This window comes from Papio anubis, chromosome 12 (assembly GCF_008728515.1).
Source record: "Papio anubis isolate 15944 chromosome 12, Panubis1.0, whole genome shotgun sequence".
Classification (NCBI taxonomy): domain Eukaryota; kingdom Metazoa; phylum Chordata; class Mammalia; order Primates; family Cercopithecidae; genus Papio; species Papio anubis.
Genome location: NC_044987.1, coordinates 117,894,590 through 117,922,120, shown reverse-complemented (window position 1 = coordinate 117,922,120; position 27,531 = coordinate 117,894,590). Strand labels below are relative to the sequence as shown.

At 45.3% G+C, this 27,531-nt stretch overlaps 1 protein-coding gene across 2 annotated transcripts in view; it reads left to right on the top strand.

Moving 5' to 3' along the window:
- Positions 1 to 14,762, top strand: part of TESMIN (testis expressed metallothionein like protein) — a 48,080-nt gene extending 33,318 nt beyond the window's left edge. For both annotated transcript variants that reach the window (XM_021925454.2, XM_021925453.2), the window contains 4 exons: positions 6,227 to 6,329; positions 8,744 to 8,881; positions 11,074 to 11,249; positions 13,696 to 14,762. In XM_021925454.2, coding sequence (XP_021781146.2) covers positions 6,227 to 6,329; positions 8,744 to 8,881; positions 11,074 to 11,249; positions 13,696 to 13,888 — 610 coding nt within the window. In that variant the 3' untranslated portion in view covers positions 13,889 to 14,762. The remainder of the gene's footprint in view (positions 1 to 6,226; positions 6,330 to 8,743; positions 8,882 to 11,073; positions 11,250 to 13,695) is intronic.
- The last annotated feature ends 12,769 nt before the right edge of the window (positions 14,763 to 27,531 follow it).

The window sequence follows — 27,531 nt, the reverse complement described above, 5'->3', positions numbered from 1 at the left end:
CAGGAGCACAGACCTGAACCCAGGCAGGGGTGGTAACAATGAAGGAAAAAAACACAGATTCGAGACATTTCCAACATATGCACTGTATCATTTTTTTCACTCATTTATTCATTCATTTCATAAATATTTTTGAATGCCCATGATCTCAGGAACAGGAAAGACGGCAGTGAGCAAGAGAGTTATGGTCCCTTCCCTCCCAGCACTCACAGTCTAAAGTGATTATTCTCATATGAATCATCACGTAATTAAAGGTCAGAGTGGAACCGTGGAATATGTGGCAAAGGAGCAGTAATGGGCTGAGGGGGTGGGATGTGTTGAGCAAGCATGGCAGTCAGGGAAGGCTTCCCTGAGGAGGTGTGTTTGGATTAGGGGGAATTCACTGGGTGGAGGTGGATTGAAAGTGGATGCTAAGAGTGTTGTAGGCAGAGGAAACCACAGGTGCAAAGGCCCTGCGGCAAGAGAGGGAGGGTGGATGGTTCCAGGAAAAGAAAGAAGACCAACACCACTGCTACAGTATTGTTTATATTTCCGCGATATATAAAACATCTACATGTTCAGTGTAAAGTGAATTTTTATATAAATTAAGATGCTGCTATATTATGGGGTATGTACAGCAATTAAAATGGTATATAAATCTATTTACACGGGAAACATTCATAACATACTGATGAGTAATAAAAGCAAGATGTTATCTATATTACTTATATTGATAAGTAATAAAAGCACACTGAAACAGTTTGTATAATATCTTATTTTTGTTTACATATAATTTGTAACCAAACAACATATACTTATTTCAGTATGTATAGTTTTACAGAAAAAGTCTGAAATATATTCACCAAATGATCATCTCTAGGGAATGAGATTCAGATTGGATGTAATTTGTTTCTTTTTACTTATTTGTATTTTTAAAAATTCCACAATAAATATGATTTATATTTATCAAAAATAAAATTAATAAAAGATATTTCTGAGCCAGAATCAGTAGATTTGGCAACCCTTGGATATGGGGAAAGAGAGCAAGGTAATTGTCAGAACTGACACAGGTGCTGTGTTACTGGGCACATGGTAACACCATGGATGGAGAGCAGGCACAGGAGGAGAGAGCAGCTGGAACAGTGCAAGGGGTGCAGGTGAAGACCGTGGGTGGAGGGCTGGACATGCTGAATCAAAGGTAGAGATTTCTGACTGGAAGCTGGGATGTGGTTCTGGAACACAGTAGGGTCCAAAGCTCTCAAGAAGGGTGAAGAGAGCCCTGGGTTTTCCAATAAGGAGCTGGTTGATTGCCTTTGAGAGTCTGTGGGCAGGAGGAAGAAATCTGAATGCAATAGGTTAAAGGATGAATGGGAGATGAGGAATGATAAGAGCACATGTGGACAGCCCACCCTTTCATTTGGGAAAGGAGACAATAAGGATTTTAGGGTCTGGAGTGTGAGACAGAGAACAGGTTTGGTGAAAACAGATTTTAAAATCTTCAAAAGATTAAAATCTTCAAAAGCAAGAGTTGATAAAATCACTCAGCAAAAGAGTATACAGTGAAAAAAAGAAGTGTGCCTAGCCTGGACCTTGGTGAGTAAACACACTTTTACTGGGTATACAATTCTAGGTTGTCAGGTTTTTTTCTGCCAATGCTTTGAAAATAGTCTGCGGTTTCCCATTATATCTAACAAGAAGTCAACTGTGAGTCTAGGTAACGTATCTTTGTTCTCTGGTGCATTTGAGATTTTCTTTTTGCCTTTGGTTTTTCTTTTTGTTTGTCTTTCTTAGAGTTCATTAGGTTTCCTAAATCTAAGCACCCACAGCTATCGTCAGTTCTGGAAAACTCATGGATATCCTCACTCCAAAGATGCCTCTCCCCCATTTTCTCTCCTCTCTCCTTCCGTAATGCTCATCAGACAGACACATTAGCCCCTCTAACTCTTGACGGTTTCTCTTAACTTCTCTTGTATATTTGCGGTCTGTCTTTCTGTGCTGCATCTAGACTAATCTCTTTATCTTTTATTCTTTCTTAATCTCAGTTTATTATTTTTATCCAAATCACACACACACACATATAGTTTAGAGAGCCAGATAATTGTACCAGGCTTGTGACAAAAAAATAGTAGTACCCTGACTATTGTTCCTTATCTTCTGCCCTCCAGGAACTTTCAACTCTTTTAACTGAATCTTTTAATATTTGCTTCCATAGGTATAAATAACAGGTCTGAATTACTCCTCGGCTTTTCAGTTTGGTGTGATCTATTGTTTTTGTACCATGGGAAATGTGGATTTAGCTTTATTTCCTCTCCCACTCACATACCAACCCCTCCCAACACACACATTTCCCACACCCAGACGTGAGATAGACTTGGTTAGATTAGCATTGAGTCTTTACATTTTATGACGATGAAAACTCTGGTCCCTGCTGAGCCTGTATGAATTATCATTTCCTGAACTTCTTTACCTTTCCCTTCCTGTTCATACCCAGTACTTAGTCTTCTATGCACACAACACTAACGTAACCCTCACCTCTCCTCTGGTTGTGGGGGCACTGTCTGTCCTGTCGTGAAGGCTTTTCCTGAGCTGCCTGGCTGGGGCTCGTTTCCAGGCCGGCGTGCAGCTCCTGTCTTGGACTCCACTCTGCCATCATGCTGAGGGGTTCACCAGCTTCTTTCTCATGTTTGGGCTCCTGACTCCTGGAGCCCACATCTTCCTTGTGGGATTCACAGCCTTATTTTGGCACAGTGCCTTCTCTAGTAGCTTCCATGAGGAAGAGTATATGGGATGTAATTTTTTCAGACCTTATGTGTTGAAAAATATCTTAGTCTATCCTCATGGTTAGATGATAATTCAGATTGGGAGTAGAACTTGAGGTTGGAAATAGTTTTTCTTTGGACGTTTGAAGGCCTTGCTGCATTTCTTCTAGCTTCCAATGTTGCTGGTGGAATTTTGACATCATGTTTTTCTTGATCCTCTGTATGAAAACTGTTTTATTCTTTCTAGAAACATAGAGGATCATCTCTTATTCCCAGTGCTGCAGAATGTGCTCATGCTGTCTTGGTTCCAGTCTCTTTTCTAGCTACTGTGCAGAGCCCAAGGTGGGTCCTTTCCCTTCAGAAACTCATGGCCTTGAGTTCTGGGAAATGTTCTGGAATTATTGTATCCCCTTCATTCTTAATATTCAGTATTTCTGGAACTCTTACTGCATAAATGTTGGATTTTCTAGTCTGGCCCACTGTTGCTTTCTCCTCTGATTAGTTCTAGTTTTCATACTTTCTAGGTCTTTCATCACTGTGATTACTTTTTTGCTTCCTAAAACATCTTTTTTCGTATCCTGAGATTTTTTATAAGAATCGTTTTCCTGTTTCATAGATCAATAATTTTTCTTAGTCTCTCTAAGGCCGTTGATACCACCTTTCTCCTAGTTTTCTTTTCCATGCATGGTCCGTTTCTCTGGGCCTCTGTCTTTCATACCCTGGAAGATTTCCTAATGTGTCTGCGGATCCCTGGGCATCACTTGGTTCACACTTAAGAATGAGGTGTGGGCCGTGGGCCGGGCGTGGTGGCTCATGCCTGTAATCCCAGCACTTTGGGAGGCTGAGGTGGGTGGATCACGAGGTCAGGAGTTCAAGACCTGCCTGGCCAACATGGTGAAACCCCATCTCTACTAAACAGATACAAAAATTTAGCTGCGTGTGGTGGTGCATGCCTGTAATCCCAGCTACTCGGGAGGCTGAGGCAGGAGAATCGCTTGAATCTGGGAGGTGGAGTTTGCAGTGAGCCGAGATCGTACCATTGCACTCCAGCCTAGGCAACAAGAGTGAAACTCTGTCTCAAAAAAAAAAAAAAAGAATGAGGTGTGGGCTGCCTGGGGGCTGTAGCTGAGGGGTGGGCTGCCTGGGGGCTGTAGCTGAGGGGTGGGCTGCCTGGGGGCTGTAGGTGAGGGGTGGCCTCCCTGGGGGCTGTAGGTGAGGGTGGCAGCCTCCTGGGGGAGGCTGTAAGGTGAGGGGTGCCTGGGTTCCCTGGGGGCTGTAGGTGAGGGGTGGGCTGACTGGGGCTGCAGGTGCACTGCTGAGGGCTTGCTCACTGTAGCTCCACCACAGGGTGGTCACTCAGCTATTTTATTGGGAAAACTCAGTGTCAGATTCCAGATATTTTCTCCTGGGTTGGTCAGGGTCCTCAGAAGAGGCTTTTCTAGTCTCCTGCTAGAATGCTAGAAGCTGAGTAGAAGAAACCTAGGGGTCTCAACATTCACTTTTCTTGGATTTGTTCATTATCATATCCCACACCCAATGGTTTTGCTCCAAGAGAGTCACTTGTAGTCTCTGCCACTGTGGCAGGGGGTCCCAGCTGCTTAGGAAGGAGGAGGAGTCTGGGGACTCGTGCCTTCCTGCAGAGAATCCCCCTGGTTCTCTACTTATCTCACCTGGCTTTTCTCTCCCATGGAAGAACCTGGTGCTGCCCATTCCAGAGCCTTCCACAGCTCCTTCCCAGCTCTTTCCTGCTGACTTCGGGTTCAGCATTCTTGAGTCCGCCACACCAGTTCTCTTACCCCTCTGCTGTCTGGTGTCCAAACCTTCTGTCACTGTCCCCTTTCCCTTCTCTCCATCTGCATGGCTTGCAGGCTCGGGAGAGACCTTTATAGTTCCCCTTTCCCCCCGCAGGAGATGTGTCTCTCCTCTCCCCTGATGTGGAGTGGAGTTGTGTCTAATAATTCACTCCTTGGGGAGCTCGCCTTTCAGGGATCCACACTTGATGAGGGGTCTCTGGTCTCATGCTCACCTTTGACAGCCCAGACTTTGTCTCCTGTCTCCTGCACGAGCAGCACATTGGAACCCAAGCTCCGGGTCCTTCGGGACTGACTGGCAGATGCCGCAGGGCAGCACTCAGCTGCTGCAGAACTCCCTCTCTGGGTTCACAATTTCTTGTCTTTTTGGCCTCTGATGATCGTCTTTACTCTCCTGTTGACTTGACATTAAAATATTATTTTAAAATATGAAAATAATAATTATGAAAAGAATTGTGTTTGGGAATTCTGCCCCAGAGAGGTTTCTGCAGACCTCTGGTCCCCCGCACAGCCCTCACCGTGTTCCTGCAGCACTGTGGGAAGCTTGACACGCCCAGGGTTTCCCTCAGCCGCGCTTTGGGACTGGGAGGCTGAGCACCACGATTCCCACTCTACAGCTTGCAAAGCTGACTGGCGCATGGGGAGAGGGAGGCAGAGCCTGTGTGGAAAACGAGTTGGAAGCTCTTTTCGATGAACCATGCTCACAGAAGACAGCGACAGGGGTCTTCTCTGGTCAGAGGGGGAAGCCATGGGGTGGCTGACAAACGCCCCACAGGCTCTCTGGGGCACGGGTCATAGGCAGCACAGTAGGAGTCCTTGCCTTGATGCTACATTTTCACATGAATTAAGGAAAGCGTCGTCCCTGCCCAACCCAGGAAGGGTAAAGCGCATGCCTGTGACCACCTCTGCCTTACAGCGCAGGAGCAGGCGTCTTAGAAGACTGTGGGAGGGGGACCGGCTGCCAGCACTGCCGGCTCTCCCAGGAAGCCCTCAGAGCCAGTCCACAGCACTGCCACCCACCTGGGTGGCCCCAGGAGTCACAGGGCACGGTGGTGTGCGCTCCAAGGGCTTCACTAGACTCAGGATTCCCGAACAACCCTTGCATTACAACCAAGAGGTGTGACTGCAGCCGCCTCATCCATTCATTTCCTCTGCCATTCACTTCCCCCTCACAGAATGAAAGTGAGATAAGGCCTAGGCCAGGTTCCACCTCTGGGTCCCATTAGTTTTCACTCAAAGTCAAGGTCTCGTGAAGAAGTGAACACACCTTCAGTCATGTTGGATGGATTGGGGTGGTTGGTGGGAAGACAGTTCTTTGTTACTTGATGTTTCTGCCCACCAAACTTACCGTGCTCCTGGGAAAATGGCAGAGGACAATTAGGGGCCAGGGAGGATTGATGGATGGCAATGGATTTGCCAGGAAATTGTTTTGCTTTGCAAAATCCTGTATTATGAAACGAATGGTTTTAACTAGTTTTACACCCTTCTGTGTTAGTCACTGGTGAGCATCATCCTAGTTGATCTAGTTCTCATATAAAAAGGAGTCTGAGCCATCTGTAAAAGCATTCAGTGTTCTGACTGCAGCACATTGCCTGCTCTTTCCTTATACGTGTGTGCTCTTCTTTTCACTACTGACTGTGCTGTCTGTGCCTGCCACTCACTCTGTCCTTTCCTTCACAGGTACTGCGACTGCTTCGCCAGTGGAGACTTTTGCAACAACTGCAATTGTAATAATTGTTGCAATAACTTGCATCATGAAATTGAACGGTTTAAAGCCATTAAGGTAATAAATGTCCATTAAATGCATGCATTTTAAAAGCATTTCAAACTGTTTGAGATGTTCATAAAATGATCTCCAGAGATTCCTCATTGGAAAAAATCCACAGTTTTGAAGAATTTACATTGAACACGACTTGATTCCTGCTGGTGGGAGTATTGAACCATGACAAGCGGCTGTTATGAAAGTGGTAGGCAGAGAAAGGCCTTTTGCCCTTTATTATGTGGGAAGTCTTCAGAGATGCAGCAGCCTAGGAAGGCTCTGATTCAAGAACATGCGAATGTCCACTTTGTCTTGGAGTTTAGACATTTGGGGTCATTTCACATAGCAGATAAGCATGAGCTGGAGCAGTGTAGTTGCAAACGTGTAGACAGTCCACTGCGTGAGAAGGCTGGGTGAAAGTGCTCAGGCAGCCTACATTTTCAATTGTAAAATTTAACAATTTAAATTTCACCCCTCAGCTTCCAGAAGAAAAGAATCTAGGTTTTCCCAGGGATGCAAAAGGTTACTTCGATGGCCCTGATGACCACTCTGCTGAAGGCTAAACACAGGAGCTTGCAGCTTTTATCCCTCTCTGTAGGCACAAAAGATAATCAGGGAGAAGGGAGGGACAGTTAGGCTCAGGGAGACACTTCCAGTGCCCACTCATTCACGAAGGGAAATTGAGAGCCATCGACTGTAGACCTGAGACTGTCCTGTGCAAATAGGACACAATTATAAGGGTGTGGCTGCTCTCTGCATTGTTTTCTAAAATAATTTAATTCTCCTCTTGAATTATGGATAAAGGACTTGAAATATCTTACCAATTTTGATATAGCCAGATCCATAGGACAGAAGAAAATTGTCATGCATGTAAACTTGAGTACATTTTGTTTAGGGATAAAGAGTACTATCTACAATTAAAACTATAAAACCAAAAAGGGTTGGAATTCTCATACATTGCTGATAGGAATATAAAGGGGCACAACCACTTCGGGAAATTGTTTGACAATAGCTACAAAAACTAAACCTGTGTGTATGCTATGATCCAGCCATTTCCTTCCTAAAAATATAGCCAATAGAAACGAGCACCAGTGTCCACCAGGAGACTTATACAGGAATGTTCATGCAGCTTCATTCAGAGTAATCAGACACTGGAAACAGCCCAAACATCCATCCGTGGTAGAATGGATGAATCCACACATTGATGGAAAGCAGGAGCTACAGCTAAGCGCAGCAGTGCGGACAGACCTCCCAGTTGTTATCTGAGGGAGGCAGCCAACGCAGGAGTACAAGCTGTGGGATTCCTGCGGCACCAGCATAGGCAAACCTAAAGCCCTCTACGTCTGAATAGCGTTCCCCGCGGGGGTGCACCACTGGGGAGGAGTCACAAGGCAGCCTGTGGGGCCGCCTGTCCTCTAACTTGACCTTGGTGGCAGGTACACAGGTGTGCGCAGGTACACAGGTATGCGCACGTGCACAAGATCATCATGCCACAGCTGCAGATATGTGCCTCCACTGCCTGTCACACTTCAGTGATCCGTGAAAATGCCTAAAGCCACGCGCCGCAGGCTGGGGCTGTCTAGCAGCACATTGTGCAGCGATGGCCTTGTGCTGGGGGCTGTGCTACTGGATAGCACCGATTCCAAATGCCAGCCCCAGGAGGGGGAAGGGAGGCCACGGACTTCCACTGTGACCTCTCTATTGTTTGAATTTTTACAAAGAGCATTGAATCGTTTTGTATGTAAAGATATGTATGTGTCTGTGTGTATAGATAGATTAAAAAGGGACAACAAATAGACCTGGATAACAACTTGTGTGTATTGCTTGAGAAAGGCATGGCCCAACGGTTGAGACCTGCTCTGAAGTCAGCACGGGGACTTTGAATCGAGATCTTGCCACTTACCTGCAGTTTTTTACCTCTCGGTGCCTGGGTTTCTCCATGTATAGAACAATCATACAGTAGATGATTTTACTTCCCGAGGTTGCTGAGGATTACATGAGAGGGCATGTATATGTAAATCCCATGGAAAGACGCCCGGCACACGGTGTGTTCAGGCAGTGTGAGCTGCTAGTATGGTCCACGGTCTCAACCATTTTAGGAAAGAGGGCCCCAGAAATGCTGGATGGAAACGTGTCCACACGGAAATAATTATTTTCTTTGCATCTTTACCATCTATTATTTTTTTTTACAGTAAATATGTAAGACTTGGAAACTCAGGAAACAAAACATGAAGAAACCTTAGCTACAACATACCTTTTTGTGTATGGAAACAAATTGAAATCAAACAAGAAGGGGCTGCACCTTCTGAACCATGTAAAGAGAGTCACTGCTTACTGTGGCAGCTTTTACAACAACCAGATTCAAATGAGATGCCCTTCATTGAGCTGAGTTTTGAATGATAATATCCATCCTGATGGAGCTTCCCATTCTACCCTAGGCATGTCTTGGTAGAAATCCAGAAGCTTTCCAGCCAAAAATTGGGAAAGGCCAATTAGGCGATGTCAAGCCCCGGCACAACAAAGGGTGCAACTGCAGGAGGTCGGGCTGCCTGAAGAATTACTGCGAGTGCTATGAGGTTAGTGCCCAGCTCCCTAACTCACTAACAAAAAACACAGGTAAATATTTTGAGTAACTTTTGTGGTTAAAAAACTTCGCTGTAATTTAAAAAGATAAATATAATTATTTTTTTCTTCCAGGGTTTCTAGAAGGGCACTTACATTAATCTGAATTAATTTCCCAAATACCAGCTGAGCTTTGTGAACCAGGCCAATTCACCAAGGGCTGTTTTGGAGCATGTTGCTTCCCCTGAGCCCAGCCCTGAGTACCCAATGAGGGTGCCCTCTGCGTGGCTTTGTCCTTCTGCGGCCACTGATCCACGCTGGTCCTCCAGCAGGGTGGAGGCTCCCAGAGGGCAGCCGTGCCTCTTCTTCCCTGAACAAAGCCCAAGTGCTCTAGGTGGGGCCGTGGGGGACAGTTTGGTCTCAAAGACTCAGTCTGTTCCTGGTCCCTGTGGCACTTGTCCCCAGACATCCATTCACCTGGTGCTTTGACCAAGGGTAGCTCCTCCCTGGCTCACAGGCCCATCAGAGACCAGAATGGACAGTCAGCCGAAGCCAATGGAGGGAGGCTAACAAAGCAAGCTGCAGATCACAGCCTGGATGGAAGCTTTTTCTTTTCCCAAAGATATAATGACAGCAGAGGGACCCACTTTCCCCTTCAGTGCTGTCGCTGTTTCACCTCTCTTTGCTCTTTCTCTTTTCCTTTTCCTTTGTGTTGAGGGAAAGGAAGAAAGAGAAAGTGAGGGAACCCTTAGGCCCTATCAGGGGAGCAGCTGAGCAAACCTTCCTTACAAACCTCTGTTTTGGTTTGCTTGAGGTCTTTTGGGGGTTCCTGTGAATTATACTTTTCAAAGGCTGTCTGTCACAGAGGGTCAGGCTCGAGAATAGTCCTCCTGATTCTGGAGACATGCACTGAAAGACCTGGAAAGGTGGACCCCACAGTCCCCAGCAAAGAGGTGGAAAACACAGTCAAAACATGACAGAGATGCACAGTTGAAACGGAGTGACATCACCCCCGAGGAACCAATTCCAACCGCACTCACAGTAGCTCCTGTGTCCTGCAAAATGCCCTCACTGGCTGCCACGATACTACGGCTCAGCCCATTTCCCCAAGGCCAAGCCTATGCTGGGCACTGCCCACAGAATGTGCAGCCTCACAGGAAAATAGCACTGTCCTTTAGTCTCTGGCATTCGTGTAGACTAGAAACTCTGAAAAGCCTCCTGCTTCAAAACACCCAGAGGTGCAGATGAAACAGAACACATCCCCCTGAAGATGCATCTCTCAGCTGGAAAGAACAAAGGGAATTCCCCAGGGGCCTGAAGGAAAGAGAAAGCCAAAAACCATAGTGATTGGCAGTGCCAGCTCTTGGTCAGCCCCTGGGGCCCACATGAACAAGGATTTGGCATGAGGGGGCAAGAAGGGGCTTGCTGGGTACAGATAGGACACGCCGGTCCCCTGAGCATCACATTGCCAGGAAAAGCTTGAAACAAAATCCAACCGCAAGGCAGCAGGAGAGGTCTCCCCTGAGACCTCCCAGCCACAGACCTGCTCTTGGGCAGGTTTCAAATTCTACTCTCTTGTACATTCTCTGCACCCATAGAAACAGCATAATAGCCTCCCATGCTGAAAGAGAACCATAAGCTAGAGTTTTATAGTCAGCTAAGGCAGGCTTTCTTCAAAACAAGTCAAACGAAGCAGCCTATTGGCTCCCTGGTGGAGAAGGGAGAGCAATGCCCTCTCTGTGCTTGGGACTCAAACCCACACACTAGGCCTCCGCTCCGTCAGCAGCAAGACTACTGCATCTCCTCAACAGCAGCGTGTGATGAAAACTGCAGATCACACACACACACACACACATTCTCAAACGCACACATTCAGTCACACACATTCATATTCACTCACACATATACACATACATACCCAAACCCCACATACACTCATATGCACACACACGCATACTCGACACATACCTCACACACTCATACACACACTCAACACACACTCTCACCCACACATTCACACTCCACACACACACTCCACACACTCATACACGTTCAACACGCTCTCACCCACACATTCACACTCACTCTCTCTCTCTCTCTCGTGGGCAAATATATGCAAAGAATTATTTAAGGTCCAAATAGAATTTGTCAGTTTTTGATGACTTGTGGGACAACCTAATTTTATTGAAGCATTTTGTATTACCAGGCCAAAATTATGTGTTCTTCTATTTGCAAATGCATTGGTTGCAAAAATTATGAAGAAAGCCCAGAACGAAAGACACTAATGAGCATGCCAAACTATGTGCAGGCTGGAGGTTTGGAAGGCAGTCGCCATCTGCCACCAACGAAATTTTCAGGACTTCCAAAATTCAGTCAGGATAGGTAGGTACTTTGAACTAACCTCTGCTAATAGAGGGAACAGAGGTTAATTTAAGAGGAGAATTAAGGACAATTTATACACTGGAAAGAATGTGTGAGCCTGCAGGGGCGGGTGTGTGTTCAGGGGGCAGAGGGAAGCCTTTCCTCCCTCCATGGGCTAATCCTGGGTGGCGACTGTGTTTCCTTAGAGGCCCTGCTGCGGAAACCTGTTTTGTCCTCTTTGTCTTCTCGGCTGGGCCTTTTCATCCTCACTCTGTGAGTTACTCCTGTTTTGTACCGGATGAAAGAGCCCTGCTGCCAGGATCACCAGCAGGGCCAGCAGAGTTCTGACACTGCCTTTGCGTTAATACAGAGCCACACCGACCCGGGGCAGCAAAGACAGCGCGTACCTCCCTGTCCTTTATTGTGGGAAGTGGCAGCAAAGAGCTGTGCTTGGTCCAAGTTGTTTTCCTTACTAAGTGACTGTGGATCTGGATTAGTTGGATAATTTTGCATTTATCAGTTTTAAAGCCGCATTGTAATCCTAGTAGTTCTCAAAGGTTGAGTCATAATTTTACTATCTATTAGATTCCATTCATTTGTTTAAAAAAAACTTCTTTGAGTTCAGTGTAATGGTCAATCAAGATAAAGTACCAGATGTCATTAATTAATATTTTGCAAAGCCAAATTCATGCTTATTTGGTTAGAGAGTATCAGAAATACTCATGACTGTGACCTGCAGGGGTGTGTTTTTTGTTTGTTTGTTTGCTTTTTGTTTTTTTTTTTTTTTGAGACCAGCGTTTTCACTCAGTTGCCAGGCTGGAGTGCAGTGGTGCGATCACAGCTCATACAGCCTCAGCCTCCCCAGGTTCAGGTGATCCTCCCATCTCAGCCTCCTGAGTAGCTGGGACTACAGGCACAAGCCACCACATCTGGCTGATTTTTCTATTTTTTATAGAGATGGGAGCTCACCATATTGGTCTCGAACTCCTGAATGGTGATTCACCCACCTCTGCCTCCCAAAGTGCTGAGATTACAGGCGTAAGCCACCGCACCCAGCCGACCTGCAGAGGTCTTTATCAGTAAAAATTGACCAAAAGTTGGCTGCATTGTCTGAAGTGATGTGTGCAAATGTCATCGCCTGTAGCAGGATGTGTGCTCCGTGGAGTCCGGCAGGGGCCTGTGCACTAGAGCCTGGTCTTGCAGTGTTAACAGCCCTTCTTTTCCCAAGGGCAACCCTGTCTTCTTCTTCAACCAAAGTCATTGTGTATTGTCTTTATAGACAGACTTTAATCCAAAATTTTGCTCTATTTTTATAATCCAAACTTTTTAATCTTTTATAAAGTTTTCCTGAAAATTTGTCAACTTAGCACCACCTGGGTCGCTGTCTAGCTGAGCCACAGTTGCCCGCTGAGCTCAGCCAGGAGAATAGCTGGTCCTGTGTGATACGGTGCAACTTATCCTTCAGAACCTCTTTCACAGCTCCAAGCGGCATTGAGGGAGAAGGCCATCCTGACAGCAGGACCCCAAGGCTTGACAGGCGAGTCCTCAGAACAGTTGGCCTTCTCTGGCTGCACATGGTCCTGTGGGGAGGAAAGGCGGACACCCAGCATGGACAGGACTCAGAGCAAAGCTGCCTGGCTTGTCCCCATGCCCTGCCTCAGCTAAGAGTCCTGCTTCCACAATTTCCCACCTGGCCCACGTACTTGACTCTGTAGCCCGGGATCCTCTGGGTTTGTCGATGGATCTAATTTTGAGGAAATTTCAAACCCGCCATAAGAGGGATGTCAAAAACTGACAGATTTACTTGTCCTCTGTGTTGTTATTCTAAAAGCAGTTAATCCTTTCTTTCTTTTCTTTCTTTTTTTTTTTTCTTTTTAAGAGACAGGATGTTGGCCGAGCGTGGTGGCTCACGCCTATAATCCCAGCACTTTGGGAGGCTGAGGAGGGCAGATCATGAGGTCAGGAGATTGAGACCATCCTGGCCAACATGGCAAAACCCCATCTCTACTAAAAATACAAAAATTAGCCAGGCATCATGGCACATGCCTATAATCCCAGCTACTTGGGAGATTGAGGCAGGAGAATCACTTGAACCAGGGAGTCGGAGGTTGCGGTGAGCTGAGATCGTGCCATTGCACTCTAGCCTGGTGACAGAACAAGACTCAGTATTAAAAAAAAAACAAAAAAAAACAAACAAAAAAGAGAGACAGTGTCTCACTTTGTTGCCCAGGCTGGTTTCAAACTCCTGGCTTCAGACCATCCTCCTGCCTTGGCCTCCCAAGGTGCTAGGATTATAGGCCACTGCGCCTGGCCTAATAGTTTCCAGTATGAGGAAGACAACATTAGATTTTAGTGGATGATGTTCTTTAAAATAGTGTGGACAAGCAATGTTCTGTTGAATATATATAGTACTATAGGTAGAAACCATGCGCTGTTGAGCGGCCTTTAACTGCTCTGTTTCTGACAGGCGGCCTTCCTCATGCATCTCCTGGGAGGTGGTGGAGGCCACATGCGCCTGCCTGCTGGCTCAGGGAGAAGAGGCCGAGAAGGAACACTGCTCCAAGTGCCTGGCAGAGCAGATGATCCTGGAGGAATTTGGAAGGTGCTTATCACAGATTCTCCACACTGAGTTTAAATCCAAGGGGTTGAAAATGGAGTAGAGTACAGTAGAGTATAAAGTGTGAATGCGTGTTGATTTTGTCTTAGTCTAGAAATCTCTAGTTTAGAAAGGTTGTTTAGGGGAACGTGAAGTCGGCTCTGCAGCAACCACCAGGCTTCCCTGCGTCCCTGGGCCCGGGGAGTTTACTCAGAGCTCTCTGAAGACATGCCAACCTGTGCCCCCTTTTCTGAGGAGGTGCGTGGCCTGCGCACTGTTTGTCTGGCCCAGAGGAGAGAGCTTGGGTTCCCATAGTCCTGGGAGAGTGTCTGCAGGGCAGTGGCGGGCAGAGCAGGGTAGGGGAGGGAAGAGCAGGCCCTGTGGAGAGCAGAGCAGGGCAGGGGAGGGCAGAGCAGGCCCTGAGGAGAGCTCACTCCGGTCAACTCTTCCTCTTGGAGAATGTTGCTCTGGAGGCTGCTCTGCATAAAAACCCTAATGGTTTCTTGTTTGTTTTTCAAATTATTTAGAAATAAGTTCTCCAGATAGGCTGTTATGATACCACTTAAAATCTCTGGAGAACTACTGAACACCCAAAGATTTTCTGTAGTGTAGACATTTCCCCAGAGGCACGCAAACTGTAGTCTTTCCTAAGGCCCCCAAGAGACACAGGCAATGGGGCCTCACAGGCCGGGCTTGCACCAGCATGTCTTGAGTTAGCGGACTTAAAATTATCTAGTTTCTTCTGTGTTTCTACTTGAATTGTGGAAAAGCTCTATTATCCAATTAACTTCTCCATAATTATTGTTGTAATATTATTATTTGTAAAATATGGTTCACATAACTAGCTTGCGGAAACCAGCAGGTAAAATGAATTCTTAAGTTGACGCTTTCGGTTCTGTTGTAAAGCAAAGATGAATAAAAATTTCCAATGTCTTCAATTGTTGTCATTAACTTAGTAACTGAAAATGTGTTCATCTGATGAGTACCCACCCTGAAATGTATTGAGAGAATATTCTTTCATGTTTGTGCATTCATTAATAGTGTTGGCCACTTAGAGGGTGTTTAGGAAACTCAAGTGCAAATGCAGTGGAGACAGAAGTGTGGCTGCCAGGCCCAGGCACTGGGCACATAAGTGAGCAAGCAACCAGGGAGGAAGCGGTCTTTTGTGGAGCTGTGTCTGGAACAGTCTAGTTGCAAACGCAGCCACCGGAAGCCACAGAGGAGAAAAGGAAGACTGAATTCTTCCCCTCTGCAATTCCCTTTGGACCCTTGGGATCCAGAGTCTGTGGCAGAAAACCAGAGGTAAAGACATGCATTGTGACACGGGGAACCCTCAGCCAGCCATACTCCCCACTTGCTGTGTGTGCTTTCGGTCCCGTCAGCATCGTGGCGAGCAGGGAGGCGCCCTGCTGGAGGAGCCACCTGGCCCCCTTCACCCCTGGGAGCTGGAAGGTGACCTGGAAATGGGGACTTTGGGAGCTGCCTCTGTGGGGGCTGCCTCCATCCTGCTGTCCCTCTCGGCAGCACAGCCAGCAGCAAGATCTGCCAGCCACATGAGTAATGTTAAAGTTTCTAGTAGCTACATGTTAAAATTTGAAAAGGAACAGATAAAATTCATTTTAATAATCTTTTATTTATCCCATCGTTTCAATGTGTAATCATAATGAAAATGATTGCGATTTCACATTCCTTTGTGTGTACCCAATATTTGAAATGCAGGGTGTCTTGTATTCACAGCAGGTCTCAGTTGGCACCAGCCACACCTTAAGGGTTCAGGCACCTCAGCACAGCCCTGAGGCACCGAGTGGAGAGAGGAAAAGGGAACAGTGTCCTCCAGCATTCTCCTGAGGCAAAGGGCTGCCTAGGGAGATCCTGAACCAGGTGTGGCCCACCCGCAGAGCCTGGAGGAAGTGTGAGCAGGGAACTCAGTGGGGGGCTGGGGATACAGTCCCCCCACATTACACGGGAGCTCACCCTGAATCCCGGGCTCCTATGGAGAAGGAGCCTGCGCTGGCCAAGGATGCACTGACTGTGGCCAGGTGCACTTGAGCGAACGCCTGGAGGTGAGGGAAGAGCCAACCTGAGCAGGCATGAGCCCTGCAGGATCTTCCAGCACAGAAGAACTTGCTGAGTAGGTGCCACTTGCAGGGGATCCCGTCTGAGAAGTGAAAGCCGAGATACAGACGTGAATAAAGCCACTATGCTGACCAGAGACTGTACAGAAAATGACTATAAAGCTGGAAAATCACATCTTTTATGTGTCTGGCGGAGAGCCAGTGCTATTTTAAAGCAATATACAAATTAACGTATCATGTTCTTATTTGAGAGTGTAGCTGTGCAAATTTAACCATATCTTTTTTTTTTTTTTAAGATGGAGTCTCACTCTGTTGCCCAGGCTGAAGTGTGATGGCGTAATCTCAGCTCACTGCAACCTCCGCCTCCTGGGTTCAAGTGATTCTCCTGCCTCAGCCTCCTGAGTAGCTGGGATTACAGGCATGCACCACCACGCCCGGCTAATTTTGTATTTTTAGTAGAGATGGGGTTTCACCATGTTGGTCAGGCTGGTCTGGATCTCCTGACCTCAGGTGATCCGCCCACCTCGGCCTCCCAAAGTGTGGGGATTACAGGCGTGAGCCACCGTACCCAGCCTTAATCGTATCTTTCTACTCCGTACCTATTAAATAACTCGGACCACTTTTGTGATTAAGGTTAAATTATCTGTTGGTTTTGGTTTTTTGTTTTGTTTATCCGAAAGAAAAAAAAAAAAAACCTTGTTTTTTCATAGACACGGAGAAGCAATCGTTGTTTGGAATGACACGCACTGAAATTGCTCTTTCCTCTCAGTGAACACGGGCTGCGCATTGCACAGAAAGTCGGCACCCGGGGAGCATCCTTAGGAGAGAAGATGCTGTTGGCGGCGGAAGGTCCGCAGAGGGCTTGGTGTATGTTCCATCCGGCTTGGATGCTCTTATCCCCTTACAAACCTCTCACCAGGACCTGAAGTTCTGCCAGTACGGGTCCCTTTTCAGCGGGGGCGCGGCTTAAAACCATAAGAAGTTATCGTGCGGAGTCAGTTAATACGCTGTCTTAGGGAATTCAAAGGTTGAACCCTCATCCGGGATAAGACGATGAGAGCAGCCAGAGGATCCAGAGAGCAGGAGCGGGCAGAAGACAAGCAGGGAGGAGGCCTCCCGTTCTGCAGGCGGCGCGCTCTTTAGGAAGGCACCTGGGCACAGCTGGGGCCCCGTGAAGCCGCGCGGAGCTTTGTGCGCTCTCTCTCCAGGAGTCCTTCGATAGCCTTAGAGCAGGGAGGAAACCCCGAGCGGCATCTTCCCCCAGCCCTGCCTCCATCCTGCGACCGACCCCGGCCCCCAGCAGAGGCTGGAGAGCAGCAGGGAGCACTGCCCGGCCCCAGCCACTGATGAAACTAGAATTGAAGACTGTGATTGCATGGATGTTCTCTTCATATATTTAAAAATGATTAAAAATGCTGTGGTGCCATCATAGCTCACTGCAGCCTCAAACTCCTGGCCTCAAGCTATCCTCCCAGGTAGCTGGAACTACAGGCTCACACCACCATACTCAGCTAAGTTTTTGTATTTTTATTTTTTATAGAGACAGGGTCTTGCTATATTGCCCAGGCCTTAAACTCCTAACCTCAGATGATCTTCCCTCCCTGACCTCCTGAAGCACTGAGATTACAGATGTGAGCCACCGCGCTGGGTCTCTATTTTTTTTACTAGAGTATTTTTTTAGAGTAGTTTTGGGTTCACAGCAAAACTGAGCAGAAAGTGCAGAGATTTCCCATATAATCCATGCCCCCCAAAACGGCAGCCTCCCCACTACCAACATTCCTCACCAGAGCCGTGCCTTTGTTACAACTGATGAACCCACAGTGACACACCATCATCCAAAGTGATACACCATACACCCAAAGCCCACGCTGAGGTTAGGATTCCCGCTTGGTGTTCCACATGCTATGGGTTCTGACAAATGTACAATGGCACATATCCAGGGTTACAGCCCACAGAACAGTCTCACTGCCCTAAGTCACCCCTGTGCTCGGCCTGTTCATCCTTCCCTCCCCACAACTCCTGGCGGTCACTGATATTTTTACTCTCTCCACAGTTTTACCTTTCCCAGAATGTCACTTAGGTGGGATCATACAGTAGGTAGCCTCTTCTGACTGGCTTCTTGCACTTGGGAGTATGCATTTATGTCCTCTGTATCTTTTCATGGCTTCATAGCTCATCAAGCTTAGCACTGAATAATATTCCGTTGCCTGGATGTACCACTGTTCATCCCTTCACCTCCTGAAGAACAGCTGAGTTGCTTCCAAGTTTGGGCAACTCGGAATAAAGCTGCCGTAAATATCTGCATGCAGGTTTCTGTGCGGACACAAGTTTTTAATCCCTTTGGGTCAACGTCAATGCGCACGACTTCTGGATCATGTAGTAAGGATATATTTAGTTTTGCATGAAACCACCAAGCTGTCTTCCAAAGTGGCCGTATCATTGAGTATTCCTACCAGCAGTGAACGAGAGTTCCTGTGGCTCCATCTCCTCACCAGCACTTAGCGTTGTCAGTGTTTGGGATTTTAGCCGTTCTAATAGGTGTGTACTGGTATTCTAATTTGTTCACTGCTATTTTAATTTGCAGTTCCCCAATGACATATGACGTTGAGCATATCTCCATATGCCTACTTTCCATCTGCACATCTTCTTTGGTGAGATGTCAGTTGAGGTCTTTTGTTCATTGTTTAATTGGGTTGTTTCCTTTCTTATTGTTGGGTTTTACAAATTCTTTGTGTATTTTCGATAACAGTCCTTTATTAGATACATCCTTTGCAAATATTTTCTCCCAGTCTGTGGCGTGTCTCCTCACTTTCCTGACAGTGTATTTTGCAGAGCGGAAGTTTTTAATAAAGTCCAGCTCATCAATTTTTTTTTTCGTGGATCATGCCTTTGGCATAGTGTCTAAAAAAATCATTGCCATATGCAGACCATCCATATTTTCTCCTATGTTATCATCTAGGGATTTTATTTTATTTTATTTTATTTTCGAGATGGAGTCTCTCTCTGTCCCCCAGGATAGAGTGCAGTGGGGCAATCTTGGCTCACTGCAACCTCCGCCTCCCGGGTTCGAGTGACCCTCCTACCTCAGCCTCCTGAGTGGCTGGGATTACAGGCGCCTGCTACCACGCCTGGCTAAGTTTTGTGTTTTTAGTAGAGATGGGGTTTCACCATGTTGGCCAGGCTGGTCTCGAACCCATGACCTCAAGCAATCCTCCCACCTTGGCCTCGCAATGTGCTAGGATTACACGTGTGAGTCACTGCACCTGGCCAATCTTTCAGGAATTTTATAGTTTACAGTTTACATTTAGGTCTATGATCTATTTTGAGTTAATTTTGGTGAAAGGGATAAGAGGCTTTATCTAGAGTCATTTGTTTGCCTGTGAGTATCCAGTTGTTCTGGCACCATCTGTCAAAAAGGCTGTCTTTTCTCCATGGTATTGCTTCTGTTCCTTTGTCAGAGATCAGTTGGCTCTGTTTGTATGAGTCTGGGCCCTCTATTCTGTTCCACTAATCTATTTTTCTATTCTTTTACTAATACCACACCATCTTGATTACTGTAGCTTTATAGCAGCCTTCCAACTTTGTTCTTTTCTTTCAATATTGTTTTGGTTATTCTGGGTCTTTTGCCTCTCCATATAAACTTTAGAGTCAGGGGTTGTGTTTTGGTTTTTTGTTTGTTTGTTTGTTTGTTTGAGACAAGATCTCAGTATGTTGCCCAGGCTGGAGTGCAGTGGTGTGTGATCATGACTCACTGCAGCATTGACCTCCCAGGCTCAAGTGATCCTCCTGTCAGCCTCCTGAGCAGCTGGTACCACAGGTGTACATCATCATGCCTGGCTAATTTTTTTTTATTATTTGTAGAGACAAGGTCTCACTATGTTGTCCAGGTTGGTCTCAAACTCCTGGGTTCAAGCGATCCTCCTGCCTTGGCCTCACAAAGTGCTGGGATTATAGGCATGAGCCACTGTGCCTGGCCCAGGAATCAGTTTCTTGCTATCCACAAAATAACTTGCCACAATTGTTATTGGAATTGTGTTGAATTTATACATCAGATTGGGAATATCTAATGTTTGACAATATTGAGTCTTCTTATCCGCAAGCATGGAATATGTCTCCATTTATTTAGCTCTGTATTTATTTCTTTCATCAGAGTTACGTAGTTTTCCTCATATGTTTTGGTAAATGCATACCTAAGTATTACGTTTTTGGGGAGTGCTAACGTAAATGGTATTGCATTTTTAATTTCAAATTTTACTTGTTCATTGCTGGTATATAGGAAAGCTATTGACTTTTGTTTATTAACCTTGTATCCTGCAACTTTGCTATAATTGCTTATTAATTCCAGGAGGTTTGTTGTTGTTGATGATACTTTTAGAAGTTCTGCATAGATGATCATGATGTCTGCAAACAAAGTTTTATTTATTCCTTCCCAATCCGTAAACTTTGTATATCCTTTTCTTATCTTATTGCATTAACTAGGCATTCCAGTACAATGTTTAAAAGAGTGATGAGAGAGGACATCTTTGGCTTCTTTTTCTCACTATTAATTGTGATATTAGTGTAGGTTTCTGGTAGGTGTTCTTTACCATGTTGACAAAGTTCGCCTCTATTTCTAGTTCTTATTAGGAATGGGTGTTAGATTTTGTAGAATGCTTTTTCTGTGTGCATTGATATAATTATGGGATCTCTCTTCTTCAGCCTGTTGATTTGATGAATTACATCAATTGATTTTTGAATGTTACACCAGCTTTGCATACCTGTGATAAATTCCACTTAGTCATGGCGTATAATTTTATCTACACATTGTTGGATTTAATTTGCTAATGTTTTGTTGAGAATTTTTGCTTGTATGTTCATGAGAGATATTGGTCTATAGTTTTCTTTTAATGTCTTTGTCTGGTTTGGGTTTTAGAGTTATGCTGGCCTCATAGAATGAGTTAGGAAACATTCCCTCCGGTTCTATCTTCTGGAAGAGATTATAGAGAATTTAAAATAATTTCTTTCCTAAATGTTTGCTAGAATTCAACAGTGAACCCATCAGGGCTTCCAAAAATATTTTAACTTGCTTCTTTAAAAATTAAAGTTTTCATTTTGCAATAACTATAGATTCACATGCAGTTTTAAGAAATAATACAGAGAAATGCAATGTACCCTTTATCCAGTTTTCCTAATGATAATAACATCTTACAAATCTGTAGGACAATATGACAACCAAGATAGTGACACTGATACTGTCAAGAGACAGAACATTTCTGTCACCTCAAGGGTCTCTCAAGTTCAAGTTACCCACACACATTTGCCCACCATCCCCACCCCCTCCCTACCCCCTGGTAACCACTAATCTGTTCTCCATTTCTATAATATTGTCATTTCAAGGATGTTGGATACATGGAATTATATAGTATGTAACTTTTGGGAACTTTTTTTTAAAGACAGGGTCTTGCCCTCTCGCCCAGGCTGAAGTACAGTTGTGTGATCATAGCTCACTGTAACCTTGAACTCCTGGGCTGAAGGGATCCTCCCCCGCCTTAGCCTCCCAAGTAGCTAAGACTACAGGCACACACCACCATGCCTGGCTAATTATTTTTATGTTTTATTTTTTGTAGAGACAAAGTCTTGCTATGTTGCCCAGGCTGGTCTTGAACTCCTAAACTCAAGAAATCCTCCCACCTCAGCTTCTCAAAGTGCTGCGATTACAGGCATGAACCGCCACTCCTAACCTGTTTTTTGGTTTTTTTCTTTTCCCTTTTTTCCATTCAGCGTAATTCTCTGGAGACTCATCCAAGTTCTTATGTATATCAACAACTCATTTCTGGCTGGGTGTGACCGCTCACGCCTGTAATCCCAGGGCTTCCAGGGGCCAAGTCAGGAGCCTGGCAACAGAGTGAGACCCTCTCTCTAAAAAATCAACAACAACAACAAAACAAAAAGCCACACAATTTATTCTTTTTTTATTGCTGAGTAGTAGTCCACAGTGTAGATGTACCACAGTTTAACCATTTACCCATTGAAGGACATATGAGTGGTTTCCAGTTTGAGGCTCTTATGAATAAAGTTACTATGAACATTTGTGTACAGGCTTAGGTATAAAGCTAAGTCTTCATTTTCTGTAATAAATACCCAGGAGTGCAATTGGTGGGTGGTATGGTAGTTGCATATTTATTTTTATTTTTAAAATTCAATTGTCTTGAAATTTGTGTGGGCACATAGTGGGTATATATATTTATGGGGTCCATGAGATGTTTGGATACAGGCATGACGTGTGAAATCAGCACGTCCTGGGGAATGGGGTATCCATCCCGCAAACATTCTTTGAGTTATGAACAATCCAATACCACTTGTTAAGTCATTTTTAAATGTACAATTAGGTTATTATCATCTATAGTCACCTTATTGTGCTATCAAATAGTAGGTCTTATTCATTCTTTCTAGTTTTGGTACGCATTAACCAAGTTGCATATTTAGTTTTTAAAGAAACTGACAAAATGTTTTCCAAACGTACTGTACCATTTTCCTTTTCCACAAACAACACATGAGCAACACATTTTCTCTGCATTTTTGCCAGCATTTAATGCTGTCACTGTTTTTTCTTTTAGTCATTCCCGTAAGTGGTTAGCAACACCTCAATGTGGATTTAATGTGCATTTCCCTGATGACCAATGATGTTAACATAATTTCATGTGCTTATTTTCCATGTATATCTCCTCTTCGGTGAAATATCTGTTTATGCATTTGCCCATTTTTAATTTGACTTTTTTCTTTTCTTTTTTTTTTTTTTCTTTACAGTCGAGTTTTCAGAGTTTTTTTTTTTTTTTTGAGACAGAGTCTCACTCTGTCGCCCAGGCTGGAGTGCAGTGATGCGATGCGATCTCGGCTCACTGCAACCTCCACCTCCCGGGTTCAAGCAATTCTCCTCTCTCAGCCTCTCGAGTAGCTGGGATTACAGGTGCCCAACACCACGCCTGGCTAATTTTTGTGTTTTTAATGGAGAAGTCTAATATATCTTTATAACTTTTATGGATCATGCTTTTGGTGTCAAGTCTGAGAACTCTTTACTTGCCATAGATCCAAGGATTTTCTAAAAGTTTATAGTTTTACATTTTGCATTTAAATCTATCATCCATTTTGAGTTAATTTTAAGAATAAGGTGTGAAGCCAGGTGCAGTGTTGCATGACTGTAGTTCCAGCTACTCAGGAGGCTGAGGCAGAAGGATTCCTTGAGCCTAGGAGTTTGAGTCCAGCCTGGGCAACATAGTGAGATCCCATCTCTAAAATTAAAAAAACAATGCATGAGGTTTAGGTCACAATTCTTTTTCAACTTTGATTTTATTTTGTGCCTATGGATACTCAATTGCTTCAGCACCGTTTGTTGAAAAGGCTCTCCTTTCATCATCGACTTCTCTTGTGCCGTTGTCAAAAACCGATAAATGGATTTGGGTGGGTTTATTTCTGGATTCTCTGTTCAGTTCTGTTGATCTATGTATCTATACACACAGTCTTGTGTTTTTTTTTGTTTTTTTGTTTTTTTTTTTTTGAGACGGAGTCTTGCTCTGTCACCCAGGCTGGAGTGCAGTGGTGCAATCTCAGCTCACTGCAAGCTCTCCCGGGTTCACGCCGTTCTCCTGCCTCAGCCTCCCGAGTAGCTGGGACTACAGGCACCCGCCGGGACTACAGGCACCCGCCGCCACGCCCGGCTAATTTTTTGTGTTTTTAGTAGAGACGGGGTTTCACTGTGTTAGCCAGGATGGTCTGGATCTCCTGACCTCATGATCCACCCGCCTCGGCCTCCCAAAGTGCTGGGATTACAGGCGTGAGCCACTGCACCCGGCCCACACAGTCTCGATTATTATAGCTTTTAACTCAAGTAGACTCTTCTTACTTTATTTTTCTTTTTCAAAAGGTTGCTTTAGCTGTTCTAGTTTCTTTGCCTTTCCATATAAATTTTAGAATAAGCTTACCTATTTCTTCAGAAAATCTTGCTGGGATTTGGTAGGAGTTGTGTTAAATCTGTATGTGAACTTGGAGAAAACTGACATCTTTACTGTGTTGAGTCTTTCAATCCATGAACATGAACATGAACATGGTATATCTCTACATTTATTTAAAACTTCTTTGGTTTCTTTCATCAGTGTTGTATAGTTTTTAGTATATAATAACATGTTTTATTATATTTACGTATTTACACATAAGTTTTGTTTGTTTGTTTGTTTGTTTTTTGAAACAGTGTTGCTCTGTCGCCCAGGCTGGAGTACAATGGTGCGATCTGTAATCCCAGCTACTTAGTAGGCTGAGGCAGGAGAATCACTTGAACCCAGGTGGTGAAGGCTGCTGTGAGCCAAGATCGTGCTGGTGCACTCCAGCCTAGGCAGCAGAGTGAGACTCTGTCTCAAAACAAAAAACAAACAAACAAAACCAAGTTCACAGGTTCCTTCCTCTGCCCCCTACATTCTGCTATTTAGTCTGTCCACTGGAATTTCTATTTTGGTTATTGTATTTTTTAGTTCTAAATGTTCCATTTGGTTCTTCTTTATAGTTTTTGTTTCTTTGCTGAAACTTTGTATTTTTATTTGTTTAAAGTATGTTTGAAATAGTTCGTTGAAGCACTTCTTTTTTATGATGTCTGCTTTGAAATCTTTGTCCAATAACTCTAATACTCACTATGTCACTATTGACATCTATTGATGGTCTTTTATCAGTCAGTTTGAGATCTTCTGGATTCTTGGTATGATAAGTGATCTTCGATTGAAACCTGGACTTTTTGGGTGCTACGGTATGAAACTCCGGATCTTATTTGAACCTTCTCTTTTCACTGGCTTGTTCTGATATCGCCCTGGCAGGGGAAAGGCTGGGGGTGCCACCTCATTCCTGCCTGGTGGGGACAGAAGTCCAGGCTTCCCACTCAGTCTCCATTGACACCTGGGCATGGGTGGGCTGCTCCTCATTATTGCTGGGCAGGAGTGGGAGTTCCAGCTCCCCACTAATACTTCCCTTGCTGGGAGGGGTAGGAGCGCCTTCTTACTGCACCCCTCCACATGGTCTCTGCTGACACCACAGGAAAAGGGGGTGGCCTTGTCACACTGGGAGGTGGCAAAAGTGCCGATTCTCCACTAGCCTTCCTCTGACACCACCCCAATGCACAGAGAGAAGAATGCCTGTTACTGTGGGGGAGGAGGGGCACGGAATCCAGGCTCCCAGGCGGTCTCTGCTGACACTGTAGTGGGGGGTCTTATTACTGCCAGGGATGGGGTGGTTGAGGGGGATGAAGTCCTGGTTCTTTACTTGGCACCCTACAACTTTCCCCTGGTTGGAGTTTGAGCCACCTTGTCACAGCCTTAAGAGGAAGTCCAGGCTCCCCACCCAACCTTGGCTGGCCTGATGAAGCCACAGTGTTTGCTGGGGTGTTTGTCTGAAGTAGAGTGGTCGTTATCTACAATTCTCTGTCTTACCAGGCTTCCCTTTCCTGGTCCTTTATCTAGAGAGGGCGGCTTTTGTTGGGGCTTTTGTGGTCTGTGCCCGTTGGCATTTCTAAGATGCTGGCTCCTTCAGCCCAAGTCTAGGATATGTGAGGCAAAAAGAAAACCCAAGGAACTCACCACGGGCTGAAGTTCCTAGCTGGTCTGCCTCTTGCTTGGGCTTTCAGAGTCCTCTTATGTTTGCTTTATATATGATGTTCAGGGTTTTTAATTGTACTTAGCAAAAGGACAAAGGAAAATTCTACTTCTACTCCATCTCCTGGAAGCAGACATCACTGATCATTTTTTTTAAAGTTATATCAGAGACCGTCAAGCTTTCTGGTTTCTAAAGCCATCTTAGTTTTTATCACAATAACACAGGATAAAATCCTATAAACTAAAAAGTATCAAGACAGATCTCAATCAAGTTAGAGGTTTATTTTGCCAAGTTAAGGACCATGGCTCGTGACACAGCCTCAGGAGGTCCTAAGAATATATGCCCAAGGTGGCTGAGTTACAGCTTGGTTTTATACGTTCTATGGAGACAGAAGTGACAGGCAAAGACACAGATCAATACATATAAGGTATACATTGGTTTGACCCAGAAAGGTGGAGCATCTCAATGAGTGGGGTAGGGTAGGGAGCTTGTAGGTCATGGGTGGATTCAAATGTTTCGTGATTGGCAATTGGTTGAAAGAGTTAAGCCCTTCTGAAGAGTTGAAGTCAACTTGAATTAAGGGAAGGTAGATGGAGGTGGGAGCGGGTGGTTGTGGAAGGCAAGGTTCTTGTTATGTAGATGAAACCTCCAGGTAGCAGACTTCGGAGAGAATAGACATTCAGGTGAATGTCTCTTACCAGACCTTAGAAAGGTGTCAGACTAGGAAGGAGATTCTCTACAGAATGCAAATTTCCCCCACAAGAGTCAGCTCTGCAGGGCCATTTCGGAATATGTCAAAGAAATATATGTGGGGCTGAATTACTTTCATTTCCTTCAGGGCTTGTTATCTGTCATGTGGTGCTATACCAGAATCAGGCTGGAAGTTGGTATCTTATTGCTGAAAAGAGGCTGATTTGTCAGTCTCAAGATCTCTGTTGTAATGTGAATGCTGGTCCCTGGTCAGCTGTGTCTAAACTCCATGGGGAAGCGGTATATTGAGCATGTCTGGCCCCTCCCTTCCCGTCATGACCTAATTTTCTTAGGCTTCTTTGGGGTCCCCTTGGCCAAGAGAGGGATCCATTCAGTCGGTTAGGGAGCTTAGAATTTTATTGTAGGCTTACAAACCTGACTCCAAACTGTACAAGAATCCCTTTTTTTGCATTGAAATAAAAGTTTCCTGGGCCATATGTTAGAAAATGATCAGCTGTAAATTCTTTGGCGTTAGGATTTCCTTATCCCCATAAGACTCTCTCTTCCCTCCTGTTTTTTAATAATTAAAATTTTTTTAATTACTTCTTTTTTACAGACAGGGTCTCACCATGTTGCCCAGGCTGGTCTCCCAAAGTGATGGGATTACAGGCGTGAGCCACCGTGCCCCGCCTCTCTTTCCTCCATTAAACAGCGCTTTCCTCCTTCCTCCAGGGACCTCCTGAATGTAAGCCTCTTCCTCACACTGGCCCACCACTCACCTGCCTCCACCATGCCAGACGTCCTCAGGCAGCATCACCCTGGCATCTGCTCTGCTCCTGGTTAGATAGAGCAAGTGGAAGGTGGACAGGCTTTCATGTTGATCAGCTATTATGATGGAGACAGCCACCTCCTCCAAGGTGCACAACCTCAACACTCTCCACCTCTCCATTAGGCATCTTGGTGTTTCTCAGGCCTGTCCATAAATTCTTTACTTCCCAAGGTGGCTGGAGAACACCTTCCCTTGAAAAGACTGCTGTTGTTAGCAACAGATTGATCCAGGATGGCTGCAGCCAGCTCCAACCACGTTCTCTCTGGGAAGTAAAGACGTCACTTCTGTAGCCTTGTCCATCACAGCAAATGGCACTACAGCCACTCCTGGCCCCTCGCCTCCTTTCCCTCACCTTCCGGCTGCCACCTGCGCCGCTCCGTTTATACCTAAAAGGAAGGCAAGGTTTAGAGAAGGAGGTAGATGATGCCACAGGGGGAGAGTCCAAGAGCTTCGTGCTGCCGACCCTGGGGCCCGCATCCCTGCATGGAGGCTGCACACCTGCAC